Source organism: Oncorhynchus clarkii, unplaced genomic scaffold, assembly GCF_045791955.1.
Source record: "Oncorhynchus clarkii lewisi isolate Uvic-CL-2024 unplaced genomic scaffold, UVic_Ocla_1.0 unplaced_contig_10468_pilon_pilon, whole genome shotgun sequence".
NCBI lineage: Eukaryota > Metazoa > Chordata > Actinopteri > Salmoniformes > Salmonidae > Oncorhynchus > Oncorhynchus clarkii.
The window spans coordinates 1-13689 of NW_027260250.1; the positions used below are offsets into that span (position 1 = coordinate 1).

Genomic DNA, 13689 nt, shown 5'->3' on the forward strand with positions numbered 1-13689 from the left:
CGTACCGCAGCCCAACGTACCGCAGCCCAACGTACCGCAGCCCAACGTAACGCAGCCCAACGTACCGCAGCCCAACGTACCGCAGCCCAACGTACCGCAGCCCAACGTACCGCAGCCCAACGTACCGCAACGCAACGTAACGCAGCCCAACGTAACGCAGCCCAACGTAACACAGCCCAACGTAACGCAGCCCAACGTAACGCAGCCCAACGTAACGCAGCCCAACGCAGCCCAACGTACCGCAACCCAACGTAACGCAGCCCAACGTAACGCAGCCCAACGTAACGCAGCCCAACGTAACGCAGCCCAACGTAACGCAGCCCAACGTAACGCAGCCCAACGTAACGCAGCCCAACGTAACGCAACGCAACGTAACGCAGCCCAACGTAACGCAACGCAACGCAGCCCAACATAACGCAGCCCAACGTAACGCAACGCAACTCAATGCAATACAACATAACATAACACAACCCAACGTAACACAACTCAATACAACACAATTCAATGCAACACAACACAACACAACACAATTCAATACAACATAACACAACTCAACGCAATACAACAACATAACACAACACAATGCAACACAACACAACACAACTCAATGCAACACAACATAACACAACTCAATGCAACACAACACAACACAACTCAATGCAACACAACATAACACAATTCAATACAACATAACACAACTCAACGCAATACAACAACACAACACAACACAACTCAATGCAACACAACATAACACAACTCAATGCAACACAACATAACACAACTCAATGCAACACAACATAACACAACTCAATGCAATACAACACAACACAACTCAACTCAATGCAACACAACACAACTCAATGCAATACAACATAACACAACTCAACGCAATACAACAACATAACACAACTCAACTCAATGCAACACAACATAACACAACTCAACTCAATGCAACACAACACAACTCAATGCAACACAACACAACTCAATGCAACACAACACAACTCAATGCAATACAACATAACACAACTCAACGCAATACAACAACATAACACAACACAACTCAATGCAATACAACATAACACAACTCAACGCAATACAGCATAACACAACACAACTCAATGCAACACAACATAACACAACTCAATGCAATACAACACAACTCAATGCAATACAACATAACTCAATGCAACACTGAAAATAAATTATTTCTTGATCGATGGGTAAGACAGAAATTAGTCAAGCTGTCATAACGTGACAGAGTTCTCCTCCCTCCCCCTTGTGTGTTCTAGGTGCTGACGTACCACAATGCAATACAGCATAACACAACATAACACAACCCAACTCAATGCAATACAACATAACACAACTCAACGCAATACAACACAACATAACACAACACAACTCAATGCAACACAACCCAACTCAATGCAATACAACACAACACAACACAACTCAATGCAATACAACACAACACAACTCAATGCAATACAACACAACACAACTCAATGCAATACAACACAACACAACTCAATGCAATACAACACTGAAAATACATTATTTCTTGATCGATGGGTAAGACAGAAATTAGTCAAGCTGTCATAACGTGACAGAGTTTTCCTCCCTCCCCCTTGTGTGTTCTAGGTGCTGACGTACCATGGGTTCTATGATGAGAACCTGGATTGGGTGGGTCTGGAGAACGTCCAGGTGGTGGCCTCCATGTCAACAGGAGGCGCTGTGGGACGACACACACTCACCTCTCGCTTCACCTCCATTGTGCGCATCTGCACCATAGAGTGAGTAGGGACACAGACACAGACCAGTATGTGAGCTGGAGCAGAGCGAGGAGCAGAGTGTACCCATTTTGACTGGAGCAGAGCGAGGAGCAGAGTGTACCCATTTTGACTGGAGCGTGGAGCGAGATTCCCAAAGGCTGGAGCGTCGACCTTCTCTCCCACTCCAATTTCACTCCAGTAGTGCTCCTGTAGCTCTCACTTCATGAGCTCAGGGCGCGCCCGTCCCATCATGCATTTGTGGTCTACTTGTGTGCTGTTATAGCCCCTTCCTTTAGCTACTGTCATGGAGTTCACTAAATATTTTCATAAAGACACTGATAAAACACACAGATGCTAAATCAAGGTGACTTAAAAACATGAGGACCAATAGCAAGAGAGGGAGTGTGATGATGTAATGTCCACAACTAAAGAATCATTGTGGAATCTGAAAAGACACATCTTATGAAAGCATGAGGGTGTACTTACTATGTGCAAAAAACACATCTCATGAAAGCATGAGGGTGTACTTACTACGTGCAAATGCTAAAAGGTAGGTAGATAACGAAGTGTGTCATTGTAGCAAAGTATTTCTAAACTAAAAGTCTGATCTCTTAAAAGTTTAGTTTAGTTTTTGTTCTATTATCTATACAACAGGCCATAATTGATTTTGGCCCAATTGGCCTGGCATATTCCCACGTTGAAGGAACTTTCCATTTTGATAGGGTTATTTTGCCTAAAAACCTTTAGGCCTACCTATAGGAAAATAAAAAAAAACAACTCTGGATCCCTGCCCAGCCTGGTAAGAGGGGTCAAAAGGTTGTTCAGCATCCCCAGTAGCTCTGTAAGAGGGGTCAAAAGGTTGTTCCGCATCCCCAGTTGCTCTGTAAGAGGGGTCAAAAGGTTGTTTAGCATCCCCAGTAGCTCTGTAAGAGGGGTCAAAAGGTTGTTCAGCATCCCCAGTAGCTCTGTAAGAGTGGCCAAAAGGTTGTTCAGCATCCCCAGTAGCTCTGTAAGAGGGGTCAAAAGGTTGTTCAGCATCCCCAGTAGCTCTGTAAGAGTGGCCAAAAGGTTGTTCAGCATCCCCAGTAGCTCTGTAAGAGGGGTCAAAAGGTTGTTCAGCATCCCCAGTTGCTCTGTAAGAGGGGTCAAAAGGTTGTTTCGCATCCCCAGTAGCTCTGTAAGAGGGGTCAAAAGGTTGTTTCGCATCCCCAGTAGCTCTGTAAGAGGGGTCAAAAGGTTGTTTCGCATCCCCAGTTGCTCTGTAAGAGGGGTCAAAAGGTTGTTCAGCATCCCCAGTTGCTCTGTAAGAGGGGTCAAAAGCTTGTTTAGCATCCCCAGTAGCTCTGTAAGAGGGGTCAAAAGGTTGTTCAGCATCCCCAGTAGCTCTGTAAGAGTGGCCAAAAGGTTGTTCAGCATCCCCAGTAGCTCTGTAAGAGGGGTCAAAAGGTTGTTCAGCATCCCCAGTTGCTCTGTAAGATGGGTCAAAAGGTTGTTCAGCATCCCCAGTAGCTCTGTAAGAGTGGCCAAAAGGTTGTTCAGCATCCCCAGTAGCTCTGTAAGAGTGGCCAAAAGGTTGTTCAGCATCCCCAGTAGCTCTGTAAGAGGGGTCAAAAGGTTGTTCAGCATCCCCAGTTGCTCTGTAAGAGGGGTCAAAAGGTTGTTTCGCATCCCCAGTAGCTCTGTAAGAGGGGTCAAAAGGTTGTTTCGCATCCCCAGTAGCTCTGTAAGAGGGGTCAAAAGGTTGTTTCGCATCCCCAGTTGCTCTGTAAGAGGGGTCAAAAGGTTGTTCAGCATCCCCAGTTGCTCTGTAAGAGGGGTCAAAAGCTTGTTTAGCATCCCCAGTAGCTCTGTAAGAGGGGTCAAAAGGTTGTTCAGCATCCCCAGTAGCTCTGTAAGAGTGGCCAAAAGGTTGTTCAGCATCCCCAGTAGCTCTGTAAGAGGGGTCAAAAGGTTGTTCAGCATCCCCAGTTGCTCTGTAAGAGGGGTCAAAAGGTTGTTCAGCATCCCCAGTAGCTCTGTAAGAGTGGCCAAAAGGTTGTTCAGCATCCCCAGTAGCTCTGTAAGAGGGGTCAAAAGGTTGTTCAGCATCCCCAGTTGCTCTGTAAGAGGGGTCAAAAGGTTGTTTCGCATCCCCAGTAGCTCTGTAAGAGGGGTCAAAAGGTTGTTTCGCATCCCCAGTAGCTCTGTAAGAGGGGTCAAAAGGTTGTTTCGCATCCCCAGTTGCTCTGTAAGAGGGGTCAAAAGGTTGTTCAGCATCCCCAGTAGCTCTGTAAGAGGGGTCAAAAGGTTGTTCAGCATCCCCAGTAGCTCTGTAAGAGTGGCCAAAAGGTTGTCTCGCATCCCCAGTAGCTCTGTAAGAGGAGAGAGGATGTTATCCGCTACTGGCCGGCTCTCCAGGCACCGTAGACTGGCCTCGTGTTTCTAAGCAGTTATTCGAAGGCACTGTAGACTGAGCCTAATAATTAATTTGTATTTAATTCAATGGAGGTCACACCCTGTATGCGCAATTTATAGACTGTAATGATTTAATACAACGAATGTTGTTTAAATACTGAACTCTTAAAGTCCCTACCAGGCTAGTGTGTCACACTCGCTAATGCTTCACAATGTATTTCTTTGTAGGCTCTAGCCTTGAAATAATTGAAATAATATAACCTAAATAATTCATTTCTGTTCTTTCTTAGTCTCCCTGTCTGGCTCCTGACCTATTTAGAGAGTTTATATGCTGTTTAATATGACATGTAGACTATTTGAAATGATGAGCGCTACTTACATTCTCTTTTTCATGATTATATAATACTTTTTATTCAAATCATATGGTTTGATTGTAATACTTCAAAACCAATTGGTAGGTCCAGGCAGTCACAAAAACTATATGGGTGTTGGTTAAATGAATTGAGCGAATTTGGAGCGGCAGCCCCCCCCCCCCCCCCCCCCCCCCCCTCCGTGAGTGAGGAGCTGCTCAACTCTCCTCACATACACACATGCACGCGCACACACACACACACACACACACATGCACGCACGCACACACTGACACTTGCTCTCTTCTCTAGTTATCCAGACAGGGAGCAGCTCCAGACCATCTACTCAGCGTACCTGCAGCCTGTTCTCCAGAGGAGCCTTGGGAGCCAGGCAGTCTGGGCCAGCACTGGGAAAACACACCAGCTAGCAGGGTCTCTGGTACAGGTCTATGAACAGGTGTGTGTGCTGTCTCAGATGAGTTCATGTGTTATCAGAGTAAAGCTTCAGCGTTAAGCTGCTCTAGTCTTTCCAAGCAGCAGCTTTAGATTAGACTGCTGTTATCACAGCACTTACTTACTGCCTCTTATATCTAATCCTCACTCTTAGGGAGGCAAATCTAAACCACACACACACCTGTGTAATAAGTGGCTGTATTGTGTGTGTGTGTGTATTTCTATCTCTCTGGTCTCAGGTGAAGGCGAAGTTCACGGTGGATGACCACAGTCACTACCTGTTCACTCCGTGTGTCCTCACCCAGTGGGTGCTCAGCCTGCTGCGATACGACATGTCCGCAGGTGAGTCAACCACAACAGCACGGTCAAACCACGAGGTCAGATCACACCTCACACTACTGCCTCTGCTTCTACGGCTCATTGTCCACTGAGACCTATAGTCAAACCACGTTGTTAAACCACGTGGTTAGATCACAATCACCACACCAGGGTTTCCCCTTGGTTCATTTTGCTTGCTTCACAGAACCGGGGTTATTTCAGTAACCTCCAGTAGCTGCTAGATACGTCTGTAATAAACAGAATGGTTTCTGTTTTCTTCCAACACATTTTTTAAATGGTTTAAGCTAGAAAATATTATGACCCCATCACTGAAAGATAAGACTCTCAGGAACACATATGGACTTCCTGTTTCCCTCTACTATGCCCACAAGCCGTTAGAACAGAGTGGACAAGACCAGGAACTAAATCAGACCCGGGGAAAAAATATCATTATCACTTGATGGTCTTCTGAACTTCCCGATACCTTTCTGATGCATTTCAGTCACGTTAAACCAGACTGCATTCAGATTGAATTACTCTCCAAAATACTGTCAGACTGATTTGTAATAGACTGTCATAGGCCAAATAAACATTGGCCGTTGATTACCTACCTTTGTTTTACAAGGTGGGGTATAAAGATGAGGACGCGGGCCCAAACAGTTTGGGAACCCTTGCACTACACATCTTTTTTTTGGGACCCATTTTAAGTTGTCCCCAAAAAGTTTCATTTCTTTCTGCAATACTTCATACTGCTAATTGCATGGGTTTTCTCTGTTGTTGCTGACTTCTCGTTGAAAACGTCTCATTATTTGGTAACGGTAACTTTATACTGTACTGGCCTTTGATTCTAGTTGCTGTTGGATATTTCAGAATATCTTCTGAAAGTCAGTAGTTCTCTCCCTGTCTCCTGCATTCACCATCGCTTTCTTCCTCTCCCCTGTTCTGCTCCCTCTGTCGCCCGTCTCCCTCTCTCTCTCATCATTCCGTTCTCTGTCCTCCTTCATCTCTCCCTCTGTCACTCCCTCCCTCCCTCTTGCAATGTGTTCTCCCTGTGATAGGGAGTCCAATCATTAATTTTAATTAAAAGCGTTTGCTGACAAACTTATTTTTTTCCATGACTCATCGTTTTTTTGCTCTCCTCCCTCCTGCTGCTTACCTTTTCTACACGGTATGTCACAACGCCCTCTCTCATCACTTCAACTCTCTTCTCTGGTGTGTGTTAGTGTGTGTACACTGAGCTGTCTTGATGCTGCGTGTCTTTCTGTAGTATGGTATAATGTAGTAGTATCCACCGAGTATGTCACAACGCCCTCTCTCATCACTTCAACTCTCTTCTCTGGTGTGTTAGTGTGTGTACACTGAGCTGTCTTGATGCTGCGTGTCTTTCTGTAGTATGGTATAATGTAGTAGTATCCACCGAGTGGACAAAAATATGAAGAACACTTGCTCTTTCCATGACACAGACTGACCAGGTGAATCCAGGTGGAGGCTATGATCCCTTATTGATGTTACTTGTCAAATCCTCTTCAATCAGTGTAAATTAAGGGAAGGAGACAGGTTAAAGAAGGATTGTGTATGTGTGCCATTCAGAGGGTGAATGGGCAAGACAAAAGATTTAAGTGCCTTTGAACGGGGTATGGTAGTAGGTGCCAGGCGCACCAGTTTGTGCCAAGAACTGCAACGCTGCTGCGTTTTTCACGTTCAACAGTTTCCTGTGTGTATCAAGAATGGTCCAAAACCCAAAGAACATCCAGCCAACTTTACACAACTGTGGGAAGCATTGGAGTCAACATGGGCCAGCATCCCTGTGGAACACCTTGTAGAGTCCATGCCCCAACATATTGAGGCTGTTCTGAGGGAAAGGGGGGGTATGCGCGTAACACAATATTAGGAAGGCGTTTTTGAATGTTTTGTCCAGTGTGTATTAACCCCTGTCTTTGTCTGTAGGGAACTGTAATATAACAGACTCAGTGTTGGAGGTGGTAGCCTATGAGGCCAAGAGGCTGTTCAGAGACAGACTGGTCTCCTCTAAAGACATCCACTCCTTTGACAACATCCTCTCCTCTGTCATACGAGGTGACTGGGGCTCCGACGCACTCGACAACATGACAGGTAAAACGCACACATCTCAGGGCTCCTCTCCCTCGACAGAGTGGCTCTATATGCTGTATGACTGTGGGTTGGGTTTGTGTGTGTAGTTAGGTGTGTATTTAACACGGTGTATTTTCTCCCTGCAGATGGTTTCTATGTGACGTGGGGTGCGTCTGAGGGAGGGGGAGTGATGGCCCCTGGTCAGTCCCTGCCCCCCCACGGTAAATCTCTGGGACGCCTCGACTTTGCCGACCTACGCCAGGTCATACACAAGGTCAGTGTCGGTGTGTGTTTGTATTGTGTAGGACAGGGAGAGAGTGTGTGTACTAATCTATCTCTGCCTTCTGTAGGGAGTGGTCCTGTATGGTCGTGACAACAGGGAGTTGGATCTGCTGTTGTTCTGGGAGGTGTGTCACTTTGTGTCTCGTGTGGACCGCGTCCTGAGTCGACCGGGGGGCTCTCTGCTCCTGGCCGGGCGCAGCGGGGTGGGGCGACGCACCGCCACATCCCTGGTCTCACACATGCATGGATACACACTCTACACACCCAAGATCTCCCGCGGATACTCACTCAAACACTTCAACAATGACCTGAAGAACGTAAGATGTCATACCTCTGTGTCTGTCTGTCTCTGTGACCTAATGTTTTAGTGTGCAGTGTTTCCCCTATATTCGTTTAGCCGAGGTAGACTTATTTTATTAGATTTCTTTAAACTTTTTTGAAATGGAAAACCTTTTTCAGTGTTAACTTTCACTACTAAAACCAGATATAACGTTTGTAGAAAAGATAATGGACCTATTTCTGTTTTTATAAGATCGTTGAGAACTAACAATCACCAAAATTAGTCAGGGAGAATCAAAAATTCCAAAGATGTCATGGCATGGGGCATTCATTTTGTTATTATGTTTTAGTCACTCCGATAGCATAAGAACATGGCATAAGCCACTGCAAAATATGTAGAATTGTTGGAAATTGGCTTTAAAACATCACATTCTCTCTCTGCCCCATTCCAAAATATCTAGATTAGCTGGAAATTAGCTTTAAAACAGCACATTCTCTCTCTGCCCCATGCCAAAATATCTAGATTTGTTGGAAATTAGCTTTAAAACGGCGCATTTCCTCTCTGCCCAATGCCAAAATGTGTATAATTGCAGGAAATGTGCTTTAAAATAGCAAAATGTTGTCTCTGCGGCCAAGAGGAGGGTCTCTAAAATGTTCAGTTGGAGACCACTCCATTGGCCACGCCCACTGTCACACTCCTACCACGCTCACCCTCTATGCCCCATTTTGATCCAGAAAAAATGACAAGTTACAAGGTATATTTGTAGAATTTGATGCATTCAGTCTTTTTGGGGTTTTTCCATGAGGTAAATGCAGATGGACAACCACATGCTTCGGACTATTTATTTAAAGTCGCTTTGTTGCATCAGTTGGGCTACAGGTGATAATGCTTTTGAAAAGGGATAATAATATTTCAGATGGTGTCACGGGGGTGAATGCCCCCGGACCCCCCCCCCTAACGTTACCACTGCTGCTGAAAGTAAATCATAGGGAAACACTGGTGTGTGTACGGCAAAGCGTGCTGCAAATCACACACACCTGACTGTGTGTGTTCTTGTCTGTGTAGGTGATGCAGCTGGCAGGTCTGGATGGCCAACAGGTGGTGCTGTTGCTGGAGGATTATCAGTTTGTCCACCCAGCCTTCCTGGAGATGGTCAACAGCCTGCTGTCCTCTGGTCAGTCGCATATAAACAACTACACAAATGGAATACACAATGTCTGATGATGAATAAAATCAAATGAAACCATGTGTCATAAATCCCAGGTGAGGTGCTGAGTCTGTACTCTTTCAGTTTAAAGTGATATGTGTTGTAGATGAGGTACTGACCTGGAGCCTGTACTGTACTGAGTTCAGTGTTATATGTGTTGTAGATGAGGTACTGGCCTGGGGCCTGTTCTGTACTGAGTTCAGTGTTATATGTGTTGTAGATGAGGTACTGGCCTGGGGCCTGTACTGTACTGAGTTCAGTGTTATATGTGTTGTAGATGAGGTACTGACCTGGAGCCTGTACTGTACTGAGTTCAGTGTTGTAAATGAGGTACTGACCTGGGGCCTGTACTGTACTGTACTGGGTTCAGTGTTATATGTGTTGTAGATGAGGTACTGACCTGGGGCCTGTACTGTACTGTACTGAGTTCAGTGTTATATGTGTTGTAGATGAGGTACTGGCCTGGAGCCTGTACTGTACTGAGTTCAGTGTTATATGTGTTGTAGATGAGGTACTGGCCTGGGGCCTGTACTGTACTGATATCAGTGTGTGTAAAATGTGTGTTGTAGATGAGGTACTGGCCTGGGGCCTGTACTGTACTGAGATCAGTGTGTGTTATATGTGTGTTGTAGGTGAGGTTCCAGGCCTGTACTCCCCAGAGGAGCTGGAGCCCCTCCTCTCCTCTCTCAAAGATCCTGCATTGCAGGACGGATTCACCGGACCCCTCTTCAACTACTTTGCCTACCGTGAGAGACTCATCTATCTAGCTACTCATCTACATGACATTACATTGTAGTCATTTAGCAGACGCTCTTATCCAGAGCGATTTATAGGAGCAATTAGGGTTAAGTGTCTTACTGAAGGTCACATCGGCACATCTCCACATCCTCGGTTCTCTCATCTCCTCTCCCCCTCTCCTGTCCTCTCACTTCATCCCTCTCCTCCCCTGCGTTTATTGTGATCCTGTGTTTGTTCTGTAGACACTGCAGAATCAGATCAATAGATGTCTCTTCCGTCCGAGTTCCTCTGACTAAACTACTGGCCTTTCAGCTGGGGGGTAAATGGACAAGGACAGCAGTACACCAACCATTACACACTCTCTTTGTTTATTTTTCTTTGTTTCTCTCCCTTCATCTCTATCCCTCTCTCTCGTTGTCTCTCTCTCTTTGTCTCTCTCTTTGTCTCTCTCTTTGTCTCTCTCTTTGTCTCTCTCTCTTTGTCTCTCTCTTTGTCTCTCTCTCTTTGTCTCTCATGTCTCTCATGTCTCTCTCTCATGTCTCTCTCTCTCTCTCTCGTGTCTCTCTCTCTCTCTCTCTCTCGTGTCTCTCTCTCTCTCTCTCTTGTCTCTTTCTCTCTCTCTCCCTTTCAATTTCTCTCTCACTCTCTCTTTCTCTCCTCTCTTTGTCTCTCTCGCTCTCTCTTTGTCTCTCTCTCTTTGTCTCTCTCTCTTTGTCTCTCTCTCTTTGTCTCTCTCTCTCTTTGTCTCTCTCGTTTCTCTCTCTCTCTTTGTCTCTCATTGTCTCTCTCTCTCTGTCTCTCTCTCGTCTCTCTCTCTCTGTCTCTGTCTCTCTCTCTCGCTCTCTCTTTGTCTCTCTTTGTCTCTCTCTTTGTCTCTCTTTGTCTCTCGCTCTCTCTCCCGCTCTCTTTCGCTCTCTCTTTCGCTCTCTCTCTCTCTCTCTCTCTCTCTCTCTCTCCCTCTGTGTCTCTCCCTTTCAATTTGTCTCTCTCTCGTCTCTCGTCTCTCTCTTGTCTCTCTCTTGTCTCTCTCTTGTCTCTCTCTGGTCTCTCTCTGGTCTCACTCTGGTCTCTCTCTTGGTCTCTCTCTTGGTCTCTCTCTTGGTCTCTCTCTTGGTCTCTCTCTTGGTCTCTCTCTTGGTCTCTCTCTTGGTCTCTCTTGTCTCTCTCTTGGTCTCTCTTGTCTCTCTCTTGGTCTCTCTTGTCTCTCGGTCTCTCTCTTGTCTCTCTCTTGGTCTCTCTCTTGTCTCTCTCTTCTCTCTCATTGTCTCTCTCTCTCTCTCTGTCTCTCTCTTTGTCTCTCTCTCTCTCTCTCTCTCTCTCTCTCTCTCTGTGTCTCTCCCTTTCAATTTGTGTCTCTCCCTTTCAATTTGTCTCTCTCTCTCTTGTCTCTCTCTTGTCTCTCTCTTGTCTCTCTCTTGTCTCTCTCTTGTCTCTCTCTCGTCTCTCTCTCGTCTCTCTCTCGTCTCTCTCTCGTCTCTCTCTCGTCTCTCTCTCGTCTCTCTCTGGTCTCTCTCTGGTCTCACTCTGGTCTCTCTCTTGGTCTCTCTCTCTCTTGGTCTCTCTCTTGGTCTCTCTCTTGGTCTCTCTCTTGGTCTCTCTTGTCTCTCTCTTGGTCTCTCTTGTCTCTCTCTTGGTCTCTCTTGTCTCTCGGTCTCTCTCTTGTCTCTCTCTTGGTCTCTCTCTTGTCTCTCTCTTCTCTCTCATTGTCTCTCTCTCTCTCTCTGTCTCTCTCTTTGTCTCTCTCTTTGTCTCTCGTCTCTCTCTCTCTCTGTCTCTCTCTCTCTCTCTCTCTCTCTCTCTCTCTCTCTCTCTCTCTCCCGCTGTGTCTCTCCCTTTCAATTTGTGTATCTCCCTTTCAATTTGTCTCTCTCTCTCTCGTCTCTCTCTTGTCTCTCTCTCGTCTCTCTCTCTCTCTCTCTCTCTCTCTCTCTCTCTCCCGCTGTGTCTCTCCCTTTCAATTTGTGTATCTCCCTTTCAATTTGTCTCTCTCTCTCTCGTCTCTCTCTTGTCTCTCTCTTGTCTCTCTCTCGTCTCTCTCTCGTCTCTCTCTCGTCTCTCTCTCTGGTCTCTCTCTTGGTCTCTCTCTTGGTCTCTCTCTTGGTCTCTCTCTTGGTCTCTCTTGTCTCTCTCTTGGTCTCTCTTGTCTCTCTCTTGGTCTCTCTCTTGTCTCTCTCTTGTCTCTCTCTTGGTCTCTCTCTTGTCTCTCTCTTCTCTCTCATTGTCTCTCTCTCTCTCTCTGTCTCTCTCTTTGTCTCTCTCTTTGTCTCTCTTGTCTCTCTCTCTCTCTGTCTCTCTCTCTCTCTCTCTCTCTCTCTCTTTGTCTCTCTTTGTCTCTCTCTCTTTGTCTCTCTCTCTCTTTGTCTCTCAGGAATCCAGCAGAACCTACACATAGTGTTGATCATGGACTGTACCAACTCTAACTTCACCATTAGCTGTGAGAGCAACCCGGCTCTCTACCGCAGGTGTTCCGTTCAGTGGATGGACGGATGGTCTGAGAGCAGCATGAAGAAGGTGGGAGGAGAGGATGGAGGGAGGGATGAGAACATAGCATCATACAGGGTTATAATATTGTCATTAGCTCTGTCCTCCTTCATAACCTGTTGATGCTGTCCTGTCAGATCCCCGAGATGCTGCTGGCTAAGGTGGAGGGAGAGGGGGAGAAGAGTGGTGGAGAGAGAAAGGCCACAAGAGAAAAGGCTCAGGTAGAAGAAAACATCCCTGCCACCAGAGTCCTAGTCAGTCATAGTCAGACTATAGGGAACTAGCTCTAATCTAGCTAGTCACTCGTGGATATGTTCTGTCTCGTTTGTCCCTCCCAGCGTCGGGTCAGGGTGATCTGTGTCGCTCCTTCCTGATGATCCATGAGTCTTGTAGAGAATATGGAGCCACACCCAGCCAGTACATGACCTTCCTCCACGTCTACACCTCCATTTACAGCAGCAAACAGAGCCAGCTCACTCTCAGACAGCAACATCTACAGGTAACACACACAACATTACACACAACATATACACACCATATACACACACACTATATACACACAACATTACACACACCATATACACACCATATACACACAACATATACACACACACTATATACACACAACATTACACACACACAACATTACACACACCATATACACACAACATATACACACAACATATACACACACCATATAAACACATACCATATACACACACACCATATACACAATATTCATCAATAATAAAAAAGCAGTTTCTGGCTAAAGAAACCAGACTAACAAGGGAAATCCATGAACTAATAGTACAGGTAGATAGCAATAAAAACGATACTACAGAGACAAAATAAGTTAGAGGAAAAACAAAAAGAACTGGTGGAACTAATTCAAGAACGATCTAATGTAATCTATTACAAAAATTAAGCAAACTGGATGGAATATGGAGGGAAAAGTATTTTTTGATATACTAAAAGCTCCATTGTTAGATTGTTTTAACTACTCCTATAGAAATGGTAGTCTGTCAGGTACTCAGCAGGAAGGTCTGATTTCTCTATTATTAAAACAAGACCCAGATGGCAAATATAAAGACCCGGTCTATCTAAAAAAAAAATTGGAGTCCCTTACACTTCAATGTTGTGATGTAAAAATACTAGCAGAATGCATAGCACTCAGAATTTAAAGGGTTTTACCAGGTATTGTTCATCCTGATCAGACAGTTTATTTTTTACATGGACGATACATTGGAGATAATATATGACGACAACTAGAAATAATAGAACATCATGAAACATATAAGATGCCAGGAATGGTATTTATAG

At 45.4% G+C, this 13689-nt stretch overlaps 1 protein-coding gene across 1 annotated transcript; it reads left to right on the forward strand.

The window, feature by feature from the left end:
- Nucleotides 1-1644: 1644 nt before the first annotated feature.
- Nucleotides 1645-12868, forward strand: LOC139401299 (cytoplasmic dynein 2 heavy chain 1-like; the record flags this gene model as incomplete). Its single annotated transcript, XM_071145641.1, has 11 exons — nucleotides 1645-1796; nucleotides 4832-4976; nucleotides 5212-5314; nucleotides 7238-7402; nucleotides 7528-7655; nucleotides 7732-7980; nucleotides 9009-9117; nucleotides 9783-9896; nucleotides 12257-12399; nucleotides 12507-12633; nucleotides 12708-12868. Coding segments are annotated over 11 exons (1596 nt in total), but the record flags the coding sequence as incomplete, so codon positions are not given.
- Between the last annotated feature and the right edge of the window lie 821 nt (nucleotides 12869-13689).